This window comes from Watersipora subatra, chromosome 3 (assembly GCF_963576615.1).
Source record: "Watersipora subatra chromosome 3, tzWatSuba1.1, whole genome shotgun sequence".
Lineage (NCBI taxonomy): Eukaryota > Metazoa > Bryozoa > Gymnolaemata > Cheilostomatida > Watersiporidae > Watersipora > Watersipora subatra.
The window spans coordinates 43,050,023-43,071,296 of NC_088710.1; the positions used below are offsets into that span (position 1 = coordinate 43,050,023).

The 21,274-nt window shown below is 39.1% G+C and overlaps 1 protein-coding gene across 1 annotated transcript in view; it reads right to left on the minus strand.

Annotated features, from left to right (window-relative positions):
* Positions 1 to 17,799, minus strand: part of LOC137391591 (uncharacterized) — a 46,007-nt gene extending 28,208 nt beyond the window's left edge. Inside the window, exons 1-8 of the mRNA XM_068078106.1 lie at positions 17,627 to 17,799; positions 16,792 to 16,880; positions 16,566 to 16,712; positions 13,144 to 13,256; positions 10,717 to 10,902; positions 10,416 to 10,516; positions 8,874 to 8,923; positions 482 to 617 (exon numbers count right to left, since the gene is read on the minus strand). Coding sequence (XP_067934207.1) covers positions 482 to 617; positions 8,874 to 8,923; positions 10,416 to 10,516; positions 10,717 to 10,902; positions 13,144 to 13,256; positions 16,566 to 16,712; positions 16,792 to 16,880; positions 17,627 to 17,698 — 894 coding nt within the window. The 5' untranslated portion in view covers positions 17,699 to 17,799. The remainder of the gene's footprint in view (positions 1 to 481; positions 618 to 8,873; positions 8,924 to 10,415; positions 10,517 to 10,716; positions 10,903 to 13,143; positions 13,257 to 16,565; positions 16,713 to 16,791; positions 16,881 to 17,626) is intronic.
* Positions 17,800 to 21,274: the final 3,475 nt, after the last annotated feature.

Below are 21,274 nucleotides of genomic sequence, written 5' to 3' on the forward strand. Positions count from 1 at the left end.
ATGCAGTAGCAGCAAACGGGCCATGCGACTGACCACCTCAAGCATGGTTTTGGCGACTCCTGGTACGGTGAACGGGCTCCCTCAAAATTTCCCAATGAGCTCTGGCTCTCTCTGACAAGCCCTTTGTTTTTGAGCTCAATGAGCTTGCACTTCTGGAGGTTCTCAAATGTTTGCCTGCTGAGTCCATTGGTCTTCCCGTGACAGAGTCCAGCTCTGCATTTCAGTGCATACTGGAATTCTGCTTGGATCTCCAAACCATCTGGTAAACAGCATTTTAATAATGATTGATCTTTAATATTTTAAAATTTGATGAAATCCATGTACCCTCCATCTCTAATTTGTTAGTTACTGAAATATTGCACAATTTTGTATATGTAAAAAATGGGTATAGAACTGCAAATTTATCATAAAAGCAGCAGAGAAAAAAGTTCACGAGCTACATAGCTATACTTGCAACTATGTTCTCTTTTTTGTGACTTACAGACCCACGGGAGGCATGAGACAAAGCAACCTTCTCCAGAGTCATGGCATTTGGCAACATCCTTCGACGCTTTCTTGGTGAGCTGCTAAGTGCAACTTGGTTGATTTGAGGAAAGCTTTCCAGAAGCTTAGGCAACCTGACAGCATAAAACAACTTATTTACCTCGCGTTTTGTGCTTCCTTATATTATGGAGTATAATTTATGCAGTAAGATTTGTGCAGCAACAAAAGACAATTTTTTTTATTACTACCCAGACACTGTCTATTAAAATATTTAAAACTGATCTAGACCCACATTTAGTAAAGGAAACATCTAGCAAGTACATGCATGTAGTCAAGTTGTTTTAAATTAGGCCAATCTTCATTACGATACAAAGCTTGGCTTTAATGCATGTACAAACATAAAAAAAACATTCATTGTGTTAGTGGCACAAGTGAAATATCAAATGTGCTGCGCTGTAAAGTTTTTGCAGGTATTTGCTTTAATTTTGTTTTTAAAGTTAAAGATAGTGACAAGTATTGAACAGGTGACCATGAATTTCAACTTGATAATATCAAATCCTCTCAAGTGATATTTATTTGTTTAAGAATTTTATTGCTAAACTAACAAACTTTAACAGCTTTTAAACTGGTAACATTCCTTTATTAAAAATGCATTGTTTTGAAAAAGCCGTAAACTAATGTTAAGCTTTTAAAATTTTACTTTTTAACTTGATTTTATTGATTTAGCTAGCAAGCACCAAGTAAAACTGGTGTTGTTAAAATAGATATGCAGAGGGTTGCCAACACATATTTGTATAGCAGTTAGTAAAATAAATCTCTCCGTAAGTGCATTTGAAGAGAAAAAATACAATTTTATAATATCAAATAACGACATATCAAATATTGTGTTGCCCATTGAAATGATTTCATTTTTTGTCCTTGATATAAACTTAACTAACAATCAAATTGTCAGTGCACAATTTTTCTGCTTTTCAACAACAAAAATAGTTTTGTTCACCACATTTATAAGTGTCAGGCTATCATAGTGTTATGGGAGAGCGCTGTGACTTGGAGGCCTATTGCTATGAACCTGAATGGAGTGCTCTGTTGTTGCTGGCGAAATGGCAAGGGGTCGTAACAGTAATGCCCCACTACTGGTTGCACTTAAGGCCCAAGACCGTATTCTCCTGGCAAAAGGCAATCAGTCAAGCCCGTTTCAGAAGCCCGTCATAACCGCCTGGCCCAACCAGGCCCCAACTGAGAAGATCCAACCAGGGGTGGCTCCAGCGCGGAAGCGGTGGTGCCAAAACTGGGAGCCAAAGAAGAAGAAGAAGTCCGCTCCTGCCAGGCTGACAATAGGAGAAACTCCTGATGTAGCTTTCTAAAAATATTATCAGGGCTTAAAAAATTTAGACCCCAATATCATGAAAACGGGCTCGAGATGTTGGCATGCTCAGTCGGCTGCACCAAACTGCCTAGCCAGAAGCATGCCCAAGATCAGCAGAAAAGGAACCAGCTGGTACAACGTCGGAAACCCACCTCTGTGGCCTAACCAAAATGGTTGCCATCACCTAACTTGACTGATGCTGCATTTCAGTAGCCTGCTCAAAAAGTGTTAGCTCCAGACTATGCCCCAAGGGCAATAAAGCAGACGACAGCCTAGTCCGCCGTCAAAAATCTTCCTTAAATGCTTCGAAGGCATTCCAGAAAACCACCTCGGCGGTCACAGGATTACTTAATTAAGATAGACATGCTTGGCTTAGTGGCAGTGGCATGAGCCCACCCTGACAAAAGCACTCAGCTGACCCCCTACATTAGGTACTTTCTTCCCGTGAAGCTGGAGGGCAACTTGTTCAGTTTTTGCCTGACACCGGGTGTACCACAAACTTGCCAAGCAAGCATGTGTTTGCCCAGCTTCTTATGGCCGGGAAAGATTTGTGGGAAAAAAATGACAGCCATGGGCCCATGGCAGATAGGACCAGGTTGTCCTTTTACAAAATCATATTGCTAACCATGCAGGTCCAGGATGTAAAGACTGAGGACGTCTTTGTGGTGAGCCAGATTAGAAAGGAAGTTATGATAGAAATGCCTTTCCTAGTGGCCTACCAGTGTGCCATAGAGTTCTAGCAGCTCATGATATCTGTAAATAGTCACCCGTCGACCTGTAAGGATAAATTTGACGGTTGCTGCTCAGTAAGGTCTAGGTGGTACCCGACCTGGTGGTGCAAGCCAGATTTGAGAAGGCCGTTTGGTGCAGGGAGACAACCAAGAACTTTTGCCCATAGGAGTGATTGAGGGATATCTGGATGGGCTGCCGCTGGTCATAAGCTTGAACTTGCCTGGGTTAAAGGAAAGCATTGTGACCAATCTGACGAACAAAGGAGCCTCAACCTCAGAGTCTGCCCTACCATGGGCATGTATACGGAGATAAAGGATCACTGATTAGATGACGAACCATCCCTCTCTGATTTGGGAGACTCCCATCTCCGGATGTAAACATTCTAAAAAGAGGGTGACAGCCCACCTAGTAGATCTGTATGCAGCGGCCTTTTGTAACTGTATACAACCAGCCTAAACAACTGGCATGACTGCTGACACGCTGCTAAAGCACATTCAGCACCGGAGCTGGGAAAATGGGCTAGACCTCGGCGAGGTGATGCGTTCCATTCCTCTGGAGAAAGGAACCTGTCCCATCTGCCAACCACCACACTGGCTGGACTTTGACAAGAAAACAGAGGCTGAGCGTTAGGTTCAGGAGCTATTAGTCAGAGGGCTCATAAAACCTGCTGGTGGCGTGTGAAGCTGTCTGGTGGTCCTTGTCTGGAAGAAAGATGGAAAGTAGCATTCCTGCATAAGTTATCGACAGCTGAATGTGGTCATTGAGCAGGACACCTACCACCTTCTCTAGATCAATTATAACCTCAACGCACTGTCATACAGCCTGTACTTTAGCACACTGAACCTGATAAGTGGCTACTGGCAGGTACCACTAGGCATAGACACTCAAGAAAAGTCAGTATTTTTCACATGTTCCGGTCTCTTGAAATGGAAACTCTTGCCTTTTGGACTTATCTCAGCTTCAGCCACCTTCTTGAAGTTGATGAAACATGTGTATGTGGTTTACACCAGAGTTGGGCCGGTATGGAGTTGGGTGTTGGAGAAGATAACCATATGGTTTTTGATCGGTATCGTCAGTATTGGTATCCTCGGTTTTTGCGGGTTTCGGTATCCTATTCCGGTATGAGATGGTCGGTATTATTGGTATTGAAGGTCGGTATAAGGTTTTCTTGTTTCAAAGAAACATCTTTGCTTCTGTTGGTAAAATGGTGGCATAGCAAAATATTAAACAAGACTTGGAATGAGAAATGAGAATGGTAAATCACAATGGCGCATTGATTTAGCTCGCTATTAGTGCTCTATTAGCCAGTACGTTTAATAATTTGAGTGAACAGCTTCTCGTAACGTTATGCAAAGCAAAAGCAAAGTCATTAGATATTTGCTCTGATATAACGACTTATATTGGCACGACAGCAATACAATCTCTGTTAGTCTAGTGGATAAGGCGTCGGACTGACAAACAGCAGGGTCTGAGATCAAATCTTCTATGAAATTTCTCCTTGGTATGGAATCTCTATAACTTTAGCAGCTAATAAACTGCCGAAAAAACCTTATACCGAAGGTAAAAAATGGATAAGTACCAAAATGCAGAACCGCCAACGGATAAAGTAGCAATGCTGAAAATGGGGAGATTTCCAGGATACCGAAAGTCCTTTGGTTCAGAAAGATCAGATAACTCCATAACGGCCCAGCCCTAGTTCACACTGAAAGATGCCGCTAAATCACTTGGATAATATTATAGCCACCTTCCGATTTCAACACCTTGTGTGAGTTAGAGGTTTTTCACCAACTAAAAAAGTTGGCCTGCAGTTGAAGTCATTCAAGTGCAAGCTCTTCCAATTGCAAGTCTGGTATCTAGTTCATGTGGTAAGTGCCAAAAGAATAGCTACAGACCTGGAGAAAACCCAGGTAGTTCATCAATGGCAGACCCCAGGGGGCTCCAGGGCTTCTTAGGAATGGTAGGGTACTACCGACAGCACATACCCAACTTCGTCAGTATATTCAGGTTTCTGAATTGACTCAGGAGCAAGAAAGAAGAATGGATGTGGGCAAGGACAAACAAATAGCTTTTAGCAAGCTGAAGGAGCGCTTTTCCTTGGCCCCAGTGTTGAGGGTACCCAGACCCGAATCAGTCGTACATCCTGGACACAGGTTTCAGTGGCTGCGGAGTGAGATTGGCGCTATCTCAGGTAAGATGAAAAGCTCAGGGCATGATAGCCTATTTTAGTAAGGCAATGACCCCAGCAGAGAGAAACAACTGTGTGTCTTTGAGGGAGCTGCACTTCATGATAAGGGCTGTAAAACATTTCCAGCCACACCTTTTTGGTACGCAGTTTCTCCTACGAACCAATCACGTTTTTCTGCAGTTGCTGTGTTGTTGACAAAAGCTCTCTAAACAAATAACCAAATGCGAAGTCATCGAGTCAAGAGATGAAAAACTGATTCAGAGAACTCACTATGAAAAGCCAGCACTTCTCGGAAGGACTCAAAAAATTTCCACACAACATGTCAGAGGTCGCCAGGACTGCAGGCAAAACGGTCGGTCAAATAGACTCGTTTGCTACTATGGCAGCCAGTAGAGCTGGCCCCGGGTTGACCGAAGCCTTTCTAGAATCTGCAGCATAGTGCAGGTGAAGACTCAAGCCATCCCCAAAAAGAAGCTGGTCTAGATGCAAGTCATAGGTCAAGGACAAGTGGCCACCATGTACTACGCCATTGAGCAGGCTAAAAAGCTGACTCGGGAACAGCTGGAGCTAAGAGGCCAAGAACTCTGCCAGCTGCATAAAATTGGGCCATTCCTTTGGCTATGATCCAGCAGGGTACTGGAGGTCCAAACTTTTTCCCATGGCCGGCCATGACTGTTCTTGGTATGCCCATCCAGAAAGACAGCCGTCTGGCATACTCACATCTTTGCTTACTCTGGGTTGGTAGGATGATCAGCCGGTGGCAACTGATTTAGTACTGGCCAGGTATGACAGGCATTGCGAAAAAGACTGATCAAGAGCTGCAAGGTCTGTCAGGTGATAAAGCATTGTGGCAACAAAAAGGCTAATGGCAGGCATAGACTATGTTGGGCGCTCCTAGCAAAAGGTGGCTGTGGACTTGACTGTACAAATGCCAAAAACTCAAAGAGAGAATAAGTGGATTCTTGTGATAACGGATCATTTTTTGGGGTGACAGGATGCCACAGCCCTTCTGGAGGCCCCAGTTTTAGTGATGATGATTGTTTCGGACAAGCGGATGTTTTTTCTACATAGGTTTATCAGAGCAGATCCACACTCACCAGCTTGCACATTTTGAGAATCAAGTGATGGCCAAGCAGTGTCAGCTTTGACTGGTGAAGACTCACACTACACCAAATTACCCTCAAGCCAACAGTGTAGTTGAGTGAAACAATCGCTAGATGGGCAACTCCCTGCAAGCCTCTACTGCTGAAAAGAGATCAAGAGGGGAACCGGTTGCTTCCTCAGCTGATTTGAGCATATCGTGAAATGCCACACACAGCCAACCTGCTGATGCTTGGACAAAATATACTACTCTCTGACCAGCTGTAGTTCAGTTCAATCTTAAACCAAAGACTAAGCCTTTTTATGAATATGTAGTGGAGACGTTAAAAAGGCTAGCGGAAGCACCGTGACTTTTCGAGAGGAGAAGAGGTTCATCTAGAAAAATGATTGATATGAGCCTTGTCTATATGCACCGAGAGACTAGGTTTGGCTTTTAAATAAAACAAGGCAAGGGAACAACCCTAAACTACAGTCACCCTAAACCAAATTTTATAGGGCCTTTCCAAGTGAAAACAGTTTTGTCAAACCATACGCGTCTAATAAAACAACGGGCTAGTCTTCGGTGGAAAATGAAAGCAGGCTGAAGCCGTTCAATGTCTGTTCAGAAAAGCTTGGACAGGCACTGGTTGCTATCGAGGCCAGAAGAGGGTCAAACATGAAAAAAGGAAAAGGTTAGAATACAAGAGGAAAAAGCCGAGTTAGAGCTAGCAAGGCAAAGGCTAGAAGTTTACACTATTGCGGCTTACAGAAAAGAGCTAGAAGGCCAGCTGTAGGAGCTTCAAAGAACTCAAAAATTAGACAAGTGACTGGAACAGCAAGAAAGAGAACTTGCAGAAAAGCCAAGTACGCTCGCGAGCCCAGCACCAGTCTGGTTTCCTAGCCCAGAGAGAAAGGCACTTGGGGTCATTAGGTACTACCTTGGCTAGCTCGTAACACTCGGCCACCTGACCATTATAGGGTGTGGGAGTGGTTAACCATGGTAAGAGCCAATCAGGAGCACAACATGCATAGTGCCGCTAAAGTCCAATTAAGCAGGGGTGCTGAAAAAATTGATGACAAAACAACTTTCTTTTCTGCACCGTCAGAGGTGCTGGTCACGCACAGCTTTGCTCGTGCAAATAAAACAACTCAAACTTTTGCCAAGTTCACTATGGCAAGCTCGGAAAAGGATTTTCACTCCCTGGCTGAGATGTTGAAGACATTGAACTCTACCAAAGAAGAGGAGTTGCTCGCAAGTCCGCTAGACTCGGAAAAAAACGCTGCACTCGTGTGGCAGAGCACGAGCCCGGCTACCTTCACGAGTACAGCAGAGCTCCATGGTAACTCGTAGAAGTGCTATGATTAGGCTGTTTCCATGGCCAGTCTGTTATCAACAGATAGGCTCGAGTTGAGACACACCTGGTTGACACTCTAGCTATGATACAACAGAAGATTCCAGCATACACCATGCTGTTGAAAAAGATGCTAGAAAGTCCACCTGCCAAGGCACTGTTAGAAATGTTGAATTGACTAGGTGGAAGACGTTCATGTATGACTCGATTAGATGAAGGATGTAGAGAGAGCTGATTTGGTCACCGAGCAGGTTTAGGTCTTCTGTGTTACTGAGACTGAGCCCATTCAGTCGCCAACCTCTACAAAGCCACCTCTGTGGATGCTCAAAATTAAGCTAGCTGCGGTTTAAATGGATAAAAACGAGACAGTGCAAAAAGAACGATGTGTTACCAGGGGTACCTGGAGACAGCATATGTTAGCAGACAGCCCATAGTGCAATGCTTTGTCATGTATGTCTGCTCCTGCCACTATCAGCATGTATTGGGAAACCTTGTGATGGCTCACAGGAAAACCCACCAAATTTCTGAGTGCGGCAGCGCAGTAGACCTGATTGACTGGGCTAGCTGCCAATCCCTTCTGCATGTCAAAGGGCAGCCTTTTGACTTGGAGATGTTGCCCTGCTACCCAACACTGACCATGGCCGACTGTCCCATGGAGAGTCAGCGACCCAGTTTGTTACTGACTAGAGAATGGAAGAGCATTGATCGAGGGCCTCTTGCAGGCTGCCAAGCAGCATGGCTCCATGGAGCCTGAAAGGACAGGCATGACTCCCGATCAGGAAGTGGGTGGTGTAGGTGTTACCCAGCCGACGAGGATTTATATGAATGGCAAGAAGTAGGGGGCAGGCAGCTGCTCAAGGACAGCAAGCAGTCGCAGTGCATGGCACTGCAAATAAGCCAACATGTCATAGCCTGGGGCCGACGAGGAGCAGACCAAGTGTTTACAGAGACTGAAGTAGCCAGATTGAAGTTTGGTGCCCGGCAGCAGCGGTTCTGATCACACCTGCTCACCCCGCCTAGCTCAGAGTGTACAGCCCCCTTAGCCTCCACTCGAGGAAAGCGTGTTACAGAAAAGCGCTGTGATCAGGGCTGCAGCAATAGGCCCCTGGTCACCACAATCAAAGGGCTGAGTCTTCAAATACCGAGAAATGCCCAGCTACCGTTGGAACACTTGGGCTATTGAGAAGAAACCAAGAAAGAAACCGAAAAAAACAATCAAAGAGAAATGGAGCGTAGAACAAAAGGAAAAGGGGCGAACCCTGAAACGAAAGCAAAAAAATATAAAAGGAAAAAATACGATTGCTTTGACCGAGTGGTATTCGCACCCTCTTTGCATGCTTTGAATGTGGTTTATTGCCGGTCATGCATGTAAACTTATATATCTAGTTAGTAAATATATATCTCATTAGCGCTTAACACTCGGTGTGGTTGTTTGACTGCTTTGTGGAGAGTAAAGGGAATCGGCAGTTTGCTTTAAAATACTTTGTACTAAGCAAACAATCTCCATTCATTATCTTTAACCAATCTAGATTAGCAGTAAATTTTAATATTAGCCTAAATGCTTGCACGGCACTGAAATATATTGCCACATGCAGACATTCTAGCAAAAAAGTTGAATAATAATGAAAAAGAATGTATGAAAAGATTTGAAGTAAATATTAAAATAATTACATACCAATCATTTTCAGTCCTCGTAGACATGAAATCATCGTTGATTGTGACAGTCTGAAGATACAAAATTAAATTCGAATCATCATTAATATTATAGTATAACTGTATAACAGTGTTATATGTATGTTAAGGTATTATATGTATGTTAAGGTATTATATGTATGTTAAGGTATTATATGTATGTTAAGGTATTATTGTACCAAGTGTTGTATTGATAAAAGGTAATCTTTATCTAAAGTTTAAAATAATAGTGAATGTGAATAATTAACGCTATTTGGACAATTTTCATCTGATTTTGTTTCTTGATTTACACTAAAAACTTATGTCTACATTACAATGTAAAAGGTAATATACTAGCTCTATATAGGAAAATTATAGATATGATTTGCAGCCTTTTAAAATTTGATTAACGAAAAAGATTTTGAACGGTTGAATACTGCATTTGGCTGTAAGACTGATTCTCATGTATTTTGCTGACCAATACTTCGTCAATACTTGCAGTGACAGTATCTTAAAGACTTTTTGTGTTGGTCATCAGACAAGCAAAGCATTTGTTCTACAACCTTTCCAAGAGTCATTTTCATATCAAAAGTCTTCAATTCATTTATAGAAACAATGACAAACAGTGACACAACTTGTCAACAGCTTGATCACTACTTGCAAATCACGTCTTAAAAACAAAGCAGCCATTATTTAAGGAGCAACACAAGTAATAACCATGATGCATCACTCAACTACACTTTCTGCGGTGGTTTCATAAATAGCTTCATGCAATCATTCTACAGGATAAAAATTGAGGGAAATGATTAATCAAATGGAATGATTTGTAGGTTCTGTTGAGAGCTACCACAGCAACCTGTTAAGGAGATGATATCCACAAAATATAAAATCAGTTGTAAGCCTACAATTAACTATGAGTAAAACAACAGACAGCAGCATGGAACTACACACGGGACATTAAGAGTGAGTTTTAGAACAAACTTGCCTGGTCTACAGTAGGAAAATCTTCAGCTTGTTTAATTTGATCATCACATTTCCTGACTAATAAACCGGTTAGATAACAAACATTCGATCTAACCAGTGATTGTGATTTTTTCATTGACATGACATCCAAGTTTGAGTTAGAACAAACAAGATGTTTTGGACTGAATAAATAATGATAAAACTTATGGTTTAGGAACCAATATAAGTTCAACCAGTCACTATAATCAATGATACTGTACTTTTAGCTATACTAGAATTAACTTTTTGTAAGATGATTACTGGTTAAAGTTGATAATGAACTAAGTATGGTCTAGTATTTAATTAAAGCTTATTGATAGATGAAACTCTACATTAGAGTTCACTAGATTTTAAGTGTACTGGAACATCAATATCATTGCGGATACCTTCCATTGTACAAAACAATTAAAAGCAACTTGTCTTAAGCTTAGCTTCTGAAACCAGCTTAATCTATTTAGAATTAATAAAAAAAGACAAAGTCTCTACATAAAGAGCAATAAACAATAGACTTCTGTTTCTCTTTTAGCGTTTAAGAATAACTAACCTTTAGCATTGGTAGTTTTAATGCAGATTTTGCAAGAACTTCGGGGCATAATAGTGAACTCCCAGGAAATGTAAACTCTGTGACGCTGGGTGGAACTAAATCTAAAACATAACATCTGTGAAAGCAGGAAACAGAGATATATTCTAAGTAGAAACAATGAAATTGAAAGAAACATAAGAGAAACAACAATTCAATTTTGTAAACTTGTGTAATTATTCAAATGCAAATAGAAAAAAAATCTATGCAACATACTACACAATAAGTAATCAATATTACATACATACAAATTTAAAAAACTTACCTAGCAACTCAAGAAGTTTCACATTATTCCAGAATTTCCCGATGTGCAAACTTTTTAAAGCACTTGTTGTTCTTTGTAGATACTTCATCTTTGTTGTAGGGCTTAAGCCTTGATGAAATGAGTCAAATGACAACTGAGTCAAGGTACTCCATGTTTGAAGACTTAGCTCCTCCCACCTCTGACATACTAAATATAGAAAATGGTTACACTAATCTCGTAAATAAAATGTAAGCTATGGTAAGGATAACTCTAACGTTTGGCATTGGCGCAGAAGTCGTCACTGCTTATTCTCACTGTTTATAATATCTACTACAGTAGACGCTCCTGTAATGTGTACCTCCTATAACATAAATTCTAGGTAATGCAAAAAATTGATTTAAAGTTGTTGCTTTCTATTACATGAATTAAATATCAAACTTCATGATATTCTAGTTCGTCATGATAGATGGATAATGTGTTGACGACACAGAGAATAGGATAGCTGCGCAACTGTCCATAATTACAATGGCGATTGATTGGTGCAGGTGTTACAGCATGTGAATGTGACGAGTTAGAGTCTCATCAAAAGTGCTTTTTTACGCAAGCCTTGAATCCTGGGTTTGGATTGACAATGGACAAAAATATTTTGCTGTTTTGTAATATTGCAAACGTATGAAATATTTCTTATTAGTTTTACTTTGCAGAATAGATTTTGCTGTTTAGAAAAAAGTGAGCAGTTCATTGTAAATGAGCATCAAATATGAGTGCTCCCCATCAACTTATTGTAAAATTTACCGCTGTCATGGTCTATAAAACCGATAAGATTGATCTGCAAAAGGAGAAAAGTTGTTGATACAAACCAATAATACTGCTGTTACGGTACAATCCATCGATTAAAAAAGTCACATCTAGTTTTTCCTTTTTATATGGTCAAAGGGGTGAGTTTGAAAAGATCTTGGACTGAATTGGGCAGGTTACATGTATTTTACTGTTCTTATAACATAAAATCTCTATAACTTAAGCGTTCTGGGAGGGATTATTTACGTTGTAAGAACACTTACTGTATATGTTACTCGCTAGTCTAGAAAATCTAAAAATGAATACTGCCAACACAGTAAAGCGTCATATGAGTTTAACTTATTCCAGGATTAGCATCGCAAAGTGAAAATGTCATAGAAAGTTATGAAACCCTTAACAATTATCTAATGCAAACCACCTCCTGGAAAAATTGTCAACAATTCATATAGTGTACTATACATATTAAAACTAGTAACAAAATAATTTATTAACCTTAGTAACTATAGTTACTTACAGTAACTTTAGTGCATTAAGTATTTAACATCTGTATTCAAAAGTGCAGCTAAATATCCCAATTGATTGGACACAGGCTTGTCATCAATTTTGGTGGGTATGACTGCTCATTGTGTTAAAAAAGAGCTAAATATAGCTTTTGTGAGCAATTTACTGTTAGTGCTAGAATACAATATGTTTGCTGATCTAAAAGAGACGACAATGTTTAGTTGGTAAACTCAGTACTTGCCTATGCAGCTACACATCTCATTCTTATACAATAGACGCTCCTATAACGTAAATATTCCGTTCCAGGATCGTTTACGTTTTAGGGAATTTACGGTAAAAGAACAGTAAAATACATGTAAATTGCCTAATCCATTCCAAAATCTTTCCAAACTTACCCCTTTGGCCATGCAGAAAACAAAAAACTTTACTTAACTCTTTTAGTTTGTGGGCTGTACTGTAACTACAGAATTATTGGTTTGCATCGACAACTTTTCTCATTTTCATGATCAATCTCACTGGTTTTATAGACCATGATTGCGGTAAATTTACAACATGTTGATAAGGACGGCACATTTTCGACCTTCATTTACAATGACTTGCTTATTTTTCTAAACAACAAAGTTTATTCTGCAAAGCACAGCTAATAACAAATACTTTGTACGCCTACAATAAGGCAAAACAACAAAATATTTTTATTATAAAATGCAGTTCTGCTTTTTCGTCATCTATCACTATCCAGGCAGTCAAGGTTGTGATTAAGATAATTTTCGATGATACTCCAACTCAAAGCTGGTAGACCAACGCTGTAACACCTGCATCAATCGATCGATTTTGTATTTATGAACAATTGCACAGCTATCCTATTTGCCTTTTTATCGACACATTTAATGATCTATCACGATCAACTATTACTATATTACGATATTAAACAAAAATTATTTAACGCTAAACACGCGGCGCGTTTTCTTCCGCAAGTGCGGCGGAATAAACTAACATTCAAATCGGTTTTGAAGACTAGCCCTACTTGACGCTTTACGTTATATGGAATTTTTTATGTAGTAGGAAGCAAAAACTTCACATAAACCTTTTGAGTTATCTGAAATTTACGTTATAGGATGTATACATTTTAAGAGCGTCTACCGTACCTACCTTTTTCACACGTTATTCGTTCATCTAAAGTGAGGTAGTCAAAGATTTGCAGCATACAGAACTGATCTAACTTTTCTATCAGAGATGGCCCTTGACATGCTTCTTCCACATCTCTAAAAACAACATTTTATATTTTAAGTTGTTATCTGTATTACTTAGAAATAGTACAACAAAAAATTATTTTCTACATGTGTGTACGCTAGAACGTGAGAAAAAGAATGCCATGATGATGCATCAAACCTGCAAAACCAAAATTGAATAATTCTATAAGATAAATAATAGAAACCTTCAAAATAGTTTAGTCATTTGATAATCTTTTTATAACTTTTGTAACCTATTATATCTGTTGCAAAAGACAGTGCGGTTTCAATTAGCATGTCACTGTTGATAACCGGTATTGATAATCCGTTGATAACTATTTCTACAAAAAAATAATTTGCCAGCCTTTTAACATACTTTACAAAATATATTTTTATTCTCAGCATCCTATATACTCACCAGTGTGTGCTCTTTTATTCTCCTAAAACTTAATATTCAAAACTAGGCTGGACGATTCTCTGTCCCTAAGTGTGTAACCGATTAAACAGTTTGATAGAAAACATGGATTACTAGAATTACCGCTATTGAAGCATAGATATGCCCATTGATTCAAGGTTTCAAATGAAAGCATTTACCAAAACACTATCATATTTGAGTTAAATTTTACTGTACTCACTTCAAAGCATGGTTTCAGTGTAAAATTTTCATTCTTGCTATATTGACACATACATCAATCAAGCTACTCTATTAAAAATAAAACATTTTTAAAGAGAAAAATCCAATAACTGCAACAGGGTCTGTTACAGTCATTGGATTTTTTTACATTTGTGTAAATTTGTGCCTGTCCTCCTTGACCAACTGCACTGGCTGACTCTTGCGGAGACAGCGAGTTAGAGTCAGAAAATGGCACATGGCTTCATATGTACCGTTGAAAGGGGCTGCAGCCTCATGCTCACAGAAACATACTCCATTACACCGTGTTTCCATAGCACACATCACTAATGTTTCTGCATCAGTCACATTTGTGTCTCCATTTGTGCTGCATAACTTAGTCATTTGACTCGCGTACTCACGTGCAACGACACATGGAGACATATATGTTTTCTTCGAATATATGGCTTTTCTTGAGTCGGTTGGGGGGCCAGCAGGATCATGGATTAGCTCTTGTACCGCCGAATGCAAGTTGGCGATACAGACTGTGACTGCCGTGCCTGCTGCAGCTGCGGTTCTAGTTTCTCCATCCAATCACAGTTCTCATAAATTTATAGTAGTGTGAACTCAAGTAGGTCTAGTGGGTTGGCTAGGCTGATGGGCTGAAGGGTTTTGGACATCTGACCTTGGAAAGAGCATCTCCATCTTTTTCCAGCTAGAGTACTAGCTCCCTTTGGGCTGACTTGCTCTTTTGCGTTTTGCCAGGTTTTGGTTCTCTAGTAGCAGGAGCTTGTCTCAGCTCTTCGGGACAGGCATGATAGGGCATCAGCCAATCCTCGCCCTTAATCTATGCAATCTATGCGTGTGCAACCTTTACGCAGGCCACAGTGGACGCGGTTCAAACATTAGCTGACTTTTGAACTCAGTGCCCTGGTCTGTATGGATCTGTACTAGCAAGCCCACAAAACAACAAATTTGTTTATCCCAAAGACCGCCCACCATGAGTGCAGTGGCTTCTCAGAAAGCTTGGGCATTCTGCCACTAGGCGACGTTGCTGGTCAGCATCTTGATCTATTTATTGTCTTTTGGTGTCATTGGCAGGGGGTCTACCAACTCTCCTAACATCTTCTACCAAAAGCATACAGCGTCCGCCTTCCTCAAACTATTTTAATATTACTATGTTCTGCATTTCTTAGCCAGTCTCCTTATGGCCTGCGTCATACCTGACCAGTACCAAATCAGGCGGAGGCAACTGGTTGTCTTGCCCACACCAAAGTGCGCCAAGGAGCATGTTTGCCATGCGACGGTTTTTCGGACAGATGGTGTGCAAACAACACATGAGCTGAGGTAGTCATGGGAAGAAGTACCGACTTCTAACACTCTATTTACCCTGCCCTAATAAATTGCCAGATTTCTTGTAGTTCCTAGACCTCCTTTCCCTTCAGCTCTAACTTTTTCAGGTCAACTTTTTTTCAGAGACTGCTTCGTGCATAGTGACCACTCATCCTCTGCTTGTTGCTTGAACCTGTGGCAGTTACTTATTTATGACACCTCAAATTTTTGCCCAAATTACATCAAAAAGTCTCATGGTCCATGGGGTCAACCCTTGGGCTGCTACTTTGAAAACAGCAGATTGACCCGTGGCTGACTATTTTGTATGTGGTCCTAGTGACTCTTGACACAACTTCTGAGCTTCCTTCATGTGTGCCTAATCGAGACTATTACTCCTTTGCTAGCTTTTTTCCTAATTGGTCCATCATCTCTCAGCTCGATGAGATTGCATTGCTAGCAGTCCTCACAGGTCTGCCAGCTCAGATGATCGACGCTGTTGTGGCGTAGCCAGGCCCAGCACTCCCGGGTGTAGCTAAACTCTGCCAGGTTTTTCAGTTAGTGAGCGACCTGGTTGAATGGCTTCTTCCTTCTGAGCAGCCATTGAAGTAAAGCATGGTCAATTCAAAGCAGACACTACCAACTGTGTAGGTAGGGCCGGAAGCATTTGATGGTTTTGACCACCACCGGCAAATCTGTCTCACATGACACAGTAGCTTCTCTCAACAGTTTTGCTAAAGTGGGAAATCACTCTTTTCACCCTGCCCTGTATTTGGAACATTACTGCCAGTACCCAGCATTTCCTATAGCATCCTGATCTAGTATCTGATCTAGAATGGTTTGGGGTGCTTTACCGGGCTGATCGACTGGATCTTCCGCCAAGCTCGGTATTGGCTGGCATTCTCCACAACACTTGCAATGTTCTATAACCAAGTTATTTAAGCTAAATGTTTTAAATAGATGCATACAAATTATTGAAAAATAATCTTGTAAATTCTGCACTTTAAGAAAGTTACAACTATTTCTGTCACTTTGGCTAAAATGTCAACTGTATACTTTTAATATCACTGTGTATCAACTTGATCTAGTAGCCATACTGTATGTGGGCGCAGAAACCTACCCTTTTTTGTGAGAGTAGTAAAAAAGCAGTGTTTCTTTAAATTTCTGGCTATTAAAACTAGGTTGGAACGGTAATGCTTGCGATGATTTATTCCTGTCTTACCTTACTTATGCTGCATGTGTTAGACAGAAGCATGAAACGCTCTAAAAATAACTTCACAAGTTCTGCGCTCATAGAAATTTGTGGATGCTTTTGCAAAATTGGCTAAAATGCAAATTAATAATCCCACTGCGTATCAACTCAGTTTAGTAGCCCTACTGTTGGTGAGTGCCAACAACCTTACCCTTCTTTTATTCTTTCTTTTATTCTATTTGGTTTCTTTGGAGAAACATACAATCTGCGGCCATGATAGTAAATCCCACGCTTTGATTTAGCAGCTTGAAATGCTCTTCGAGCAGATGCCGCTGATGAAAAGGTGACAAAAGCAAATCTACAACAGAGTAAACTTGAACATTAAGACAATGGCCTATATGATAATAATAATAATAATATGATTGAACTGTATTTACCTGCTGTCGGTTCTTGTTTGAATGTATTGTGTGTCAGTTACAGTGCCAAACTGTTCAAATAATGACTGAAGAGTTTCTTCCCAGGGAGCCTAAAAAACTGCAAACATTATTTTCAAGTTTGCACGTTTTAAATTGGCTTTACAGTGGAACCTCAGCAAATAATCTATTTAATACTGCAAAACTAGTATAATTCTAATCACATCGTTCATGTTTTGTGGTCTGGTATGAAGCTAAATATTTGTCATGCGTCACTGTGGATTACCAAGAGGAACAACTATGAAGAATACAGCATTTTGCTTTTTGTTTTATTCAAAGAGGTACTAGTTCATTCTTTACACCTTAAAGGTTGAATTGCAGCAAAATTTACATTACAGTTATTTGGTATCAAAAGATTCACCATGTCGTACTTTGCTGTGTTGTAGGTGCAAAATATGTTTGCTGTGTTGTAGGTGCAAAATATGTGAAAATGTGATTACAAGCTCTTAAAAGCTAAAAAATGAACAGTTAATCGCAGCCATCACGAAATATGGCTGTAGATTGGAATCCCTTTCCAAAACGGTTCAAATAGAACGTAGCTGAACACGATGGCTTCTGTTTACATTTTTATGCAACCTCATTCGACGAAGTATTTTCACAAATATACTTCATGCATTCAATAAAACCATGTCAATTATCCTTACGCGTCTATTTCATCATCATTGTAGTGCTGTCACTTTGAGCTCTGATATCTTAAAACCTAGAGTACAAATTTGTTTAATCTGATAAACATGAAAAGCCTGTTGGTCACCTGTGATAGTTGATAAATGCTGCACAAATTAGTGTTAGCTAAATGTACCTCTCTCGACACATTTCCCACGTAGACTGTCCTTGCCAGCTCCTCATAATCTTTTGTATATCGAGCTGCCATTGTTTCAGACAAGAAACAATCAATTCACTTCCATATGAAGTGAATCAGCCACTAGCCAGCAGTGCTGAAGTAGACCTTTATTTCCTACACTCTTCCAACAATGTATTGTAACTGCAAAGGTTCCAGCTTATCTTTGTAAGTAGCAGCGCGTTCAGACAAGCTAGTTAAGCCAATTTATTGCTAGTTTTACGCTTGAGAGACAGTGAGTCATGTGAACAAAAGCCAACCATTGGCACAAAAGGACCATTCAATAGCTCCATCAGTAGTTACTATTGGTAGATTCATTTGAAGTATAAATTCCCCTATATGTAAATCCTATGACGCAAAATTGCTTGTAAACTGGAAATTCTGATTTTCATAATATGCAAGTTGATTGAGCGTATAAAGAAACTGCTTTGTTTGCAAAAAGGCTTCTAACAGAGGCGCCATGCTAGTGATTAGTAGCTATTAAACAAATATTCAAATATACAGCCCTACAAGCACAGATATGAACTGACTGTTAGTACAGCCTGAGAATCAAAACAGCCTCTTGCACAACTGATGAGGCTGAACTATAGGTGTAAAAGGAATCTTACCCATCCTCTGGTAGTTTACAGTATAGTGCTAGAAGCTAGCCAGAAGAGTCGTTGTGATAATTGACCGCTGGCCAGCTTTCTGAGCTGTCCGGACTGAATGCATGCACAATCAGTTAAACATAAAAAAATTAGCTAGCCAGTGAGCTACTACTAAAGCCAGCAGCTAAAATTGCCTGAAACTGATGAAAATAATGCATTGCTATCATTGTTAAAGCCAGCACAAGTGAAGACAAACATCGCTGTCCCACACGACTAGAATATATATATATGTATATATATATATATATATATATATATATATATATATACTGTATACGCGAATATACAAAATACAAGAAATAAATTCGCAGCTTAGCGTCCGCCACAATATAACATTAACATAGCAAGTTACTACCATTTAATTTACTGACAAAAAGAATTATGACTGGCAACACTTTTTACCGATTAGATACAACCACAATTATTTTGCCCTCAACTATGAAAATATGAAGTGACTCACTAACATAAAACTTGCTTATACAATACAAAGACACAAGCGCGTGTCAAGGTTCTTAGCTGTTTGAACATGGTTCTAGGTAATAGCAGCAAAAGTGATTTCAATATTTTTTAATTTCTGACAGCCCATTTTTTGTTTATACTTGAAAACTTTTTATAGCGGATTATACATGCATCTTCATTTTTCAAAAAAATCACTATCGTATTTCACCTTTAGAATGATAGTAATTTAAGATGGACTCTTTTTTGGAACATGAAAGCAGAAAAATGTTTTCCGTACTAGGTAGAACATTTTCATGTTGTTGGAAGCATAACAAGAAAGGGAAGGGCAGTATATGCCAGAAAGATTTTGCCTACCACCACACCAGTTCATTATTAAAATATCATTCAACTAATTCCCATTTTACCGCTCAGAAATCATCACCAGCTGTCGTCGACAATAACTATTACTACTGTATGTAGATAGAGAGCATCTCTTCATTCCAATAATGTGAATAAACTGCGCTGCCTTAACTCTTTGCTTAATTATAGACTTTAATAGACTATTTTCATACTCATAATAATTATTACATTGTAACTTATGTACATTGTACATAACATGTAATCCTGTTAACAATAATTGTCTTAAATATACATGTAATTAATTTATATATAGCTGTATTATTTGTTTTCAAATATGCAGGTTTTTGCTAGATTAATTCTAAGATTAATCACAGACTAATTGGTTCAGGCCAGTTATTAATCGCGATATATTTCTATTATTGTTGTGCAGCTCTAATATTTATGTTTAAGATTTTTGAAAATAAAATCTGCAAACATAGAAACTAATTGGAGAAACCATATTGTTACAACATATTGTTTTGAATGTCACCAAAGACACACGTATGCTTGACTCCTTATGCTTAAAAGTGATTCATCAAGAAGCTTTCTGTGATGTTGACTTGCAACTATTTGTGACATTTCTGGAAGATCTGACCACTAAGTTTTAAAAAAGGTTCAAAGAATTTTATGCAATCCGTTCTGTCATGGACCTTGTGTTATATCCACTGTTCATGGATGTTCACGGTACTTTAAAAATACAACTTACAGTTGAGTAGTACACAACAGTACACAACTGGTACTTCAAACACAGATAGAGCTGTGTAATCTTAAAGGAGATAAGAATTCTATCACCAATTTAAATACATTTTGGTCATCACCCATAAGCTGGGAAAGGTACCCAATAACTTTAAGGTTAGCTACATGTAGAAGACTACTGATCTTGCTTTGCCTCCACTTACCTGTGTGAATCTTTGTTCGCAGTAATGAATTTTGTGAAAAAACAATCATAGAACACAATATACAAATACTCATTTTTATGAACTTATAGGAGCATCTGTCTGTAATTATTATGAAGTAGTATTATGAAGTCAAAGCCCACTTTTTATTTTTTCTCCCTGATACTAGACGTGTTTGTGACAGCATATCAAATTTTTAGTCAAATCATGTATTTAAACTAGAATTCTTTTGTCATGCAGCTCACAACCAAAGTGATAATGGAAAAAAAGAAAGAGTACCGCTGGTTGATGAAAAAGTTGTTAAAAAAGGTCAGAATTCTACAAAAGTAGAGTTTTTTAGTTAGATGTTGTAGTCTTCACCTACATCTACTAAAGAATTCTCTGAATCAGATGAGTTGTTGTTATTATTCTGAGTAGCGTGTTGTTGAACATGAGCATTTGATGTTGATGGTTGCTGTGATGATCTTCTATTTCTCTTCCTCCGTAATAATTGGGAGACAAGTGGACGGCCAGTGCGATGACGTGGTGTTCTGGGAGGTTGTATATCCATGGTAGTTGTCATGTGGTTTTGAAATGAAATTCCAAAGGTCAATTATGCAAAAAAAGGTTGTATAAAAATCAGATCTAATCTACTACTATCTCAAACCTATGCTTTACAACAAGAAAATAAATATTAATTCAAGCTGTAGGCCTATTCTCCTGTACGTAATTTTAATTACCAACAGCAATAATGAAATATGTTTATTATATCTCTGAAATGCAATATTAAAAGTAAAATGGCAAGCTGCCGTGTAATATACACAATTTGAAAGTTGTGTTAGAAAGTTGAAAGTTGGTTGTGATGAATGTAGAATGGTTTTGACAGCGATATGTAACAGAAAGCAAGCATTAGGACTAACGCGTCTGGAAGTTTTCTGCAAACTGGAGTAAAATAAAGAAATATTCTTGTCACAAAGAGGCATTGTAGTTCGGCCCTAGCTTGTAGATAAGATGTAAAGAAATCTGGCTAATGTTCTAGATAATTTAATAAAACCTTCGGTAATTGGACAAAAACAGGCTGATCAACTGCGTACCACATTTCGTACCTGTAAATCGGTCTACGCCTCAAACGGTCTACATTAATTAAAAAAACCTTCGGCAATTAGACAATGCAATCATTATATACTTTGATAATGTAAATTCTAAAGATTATTTTTATAATTAAATATTACAACAATTTTTTTGTAAAA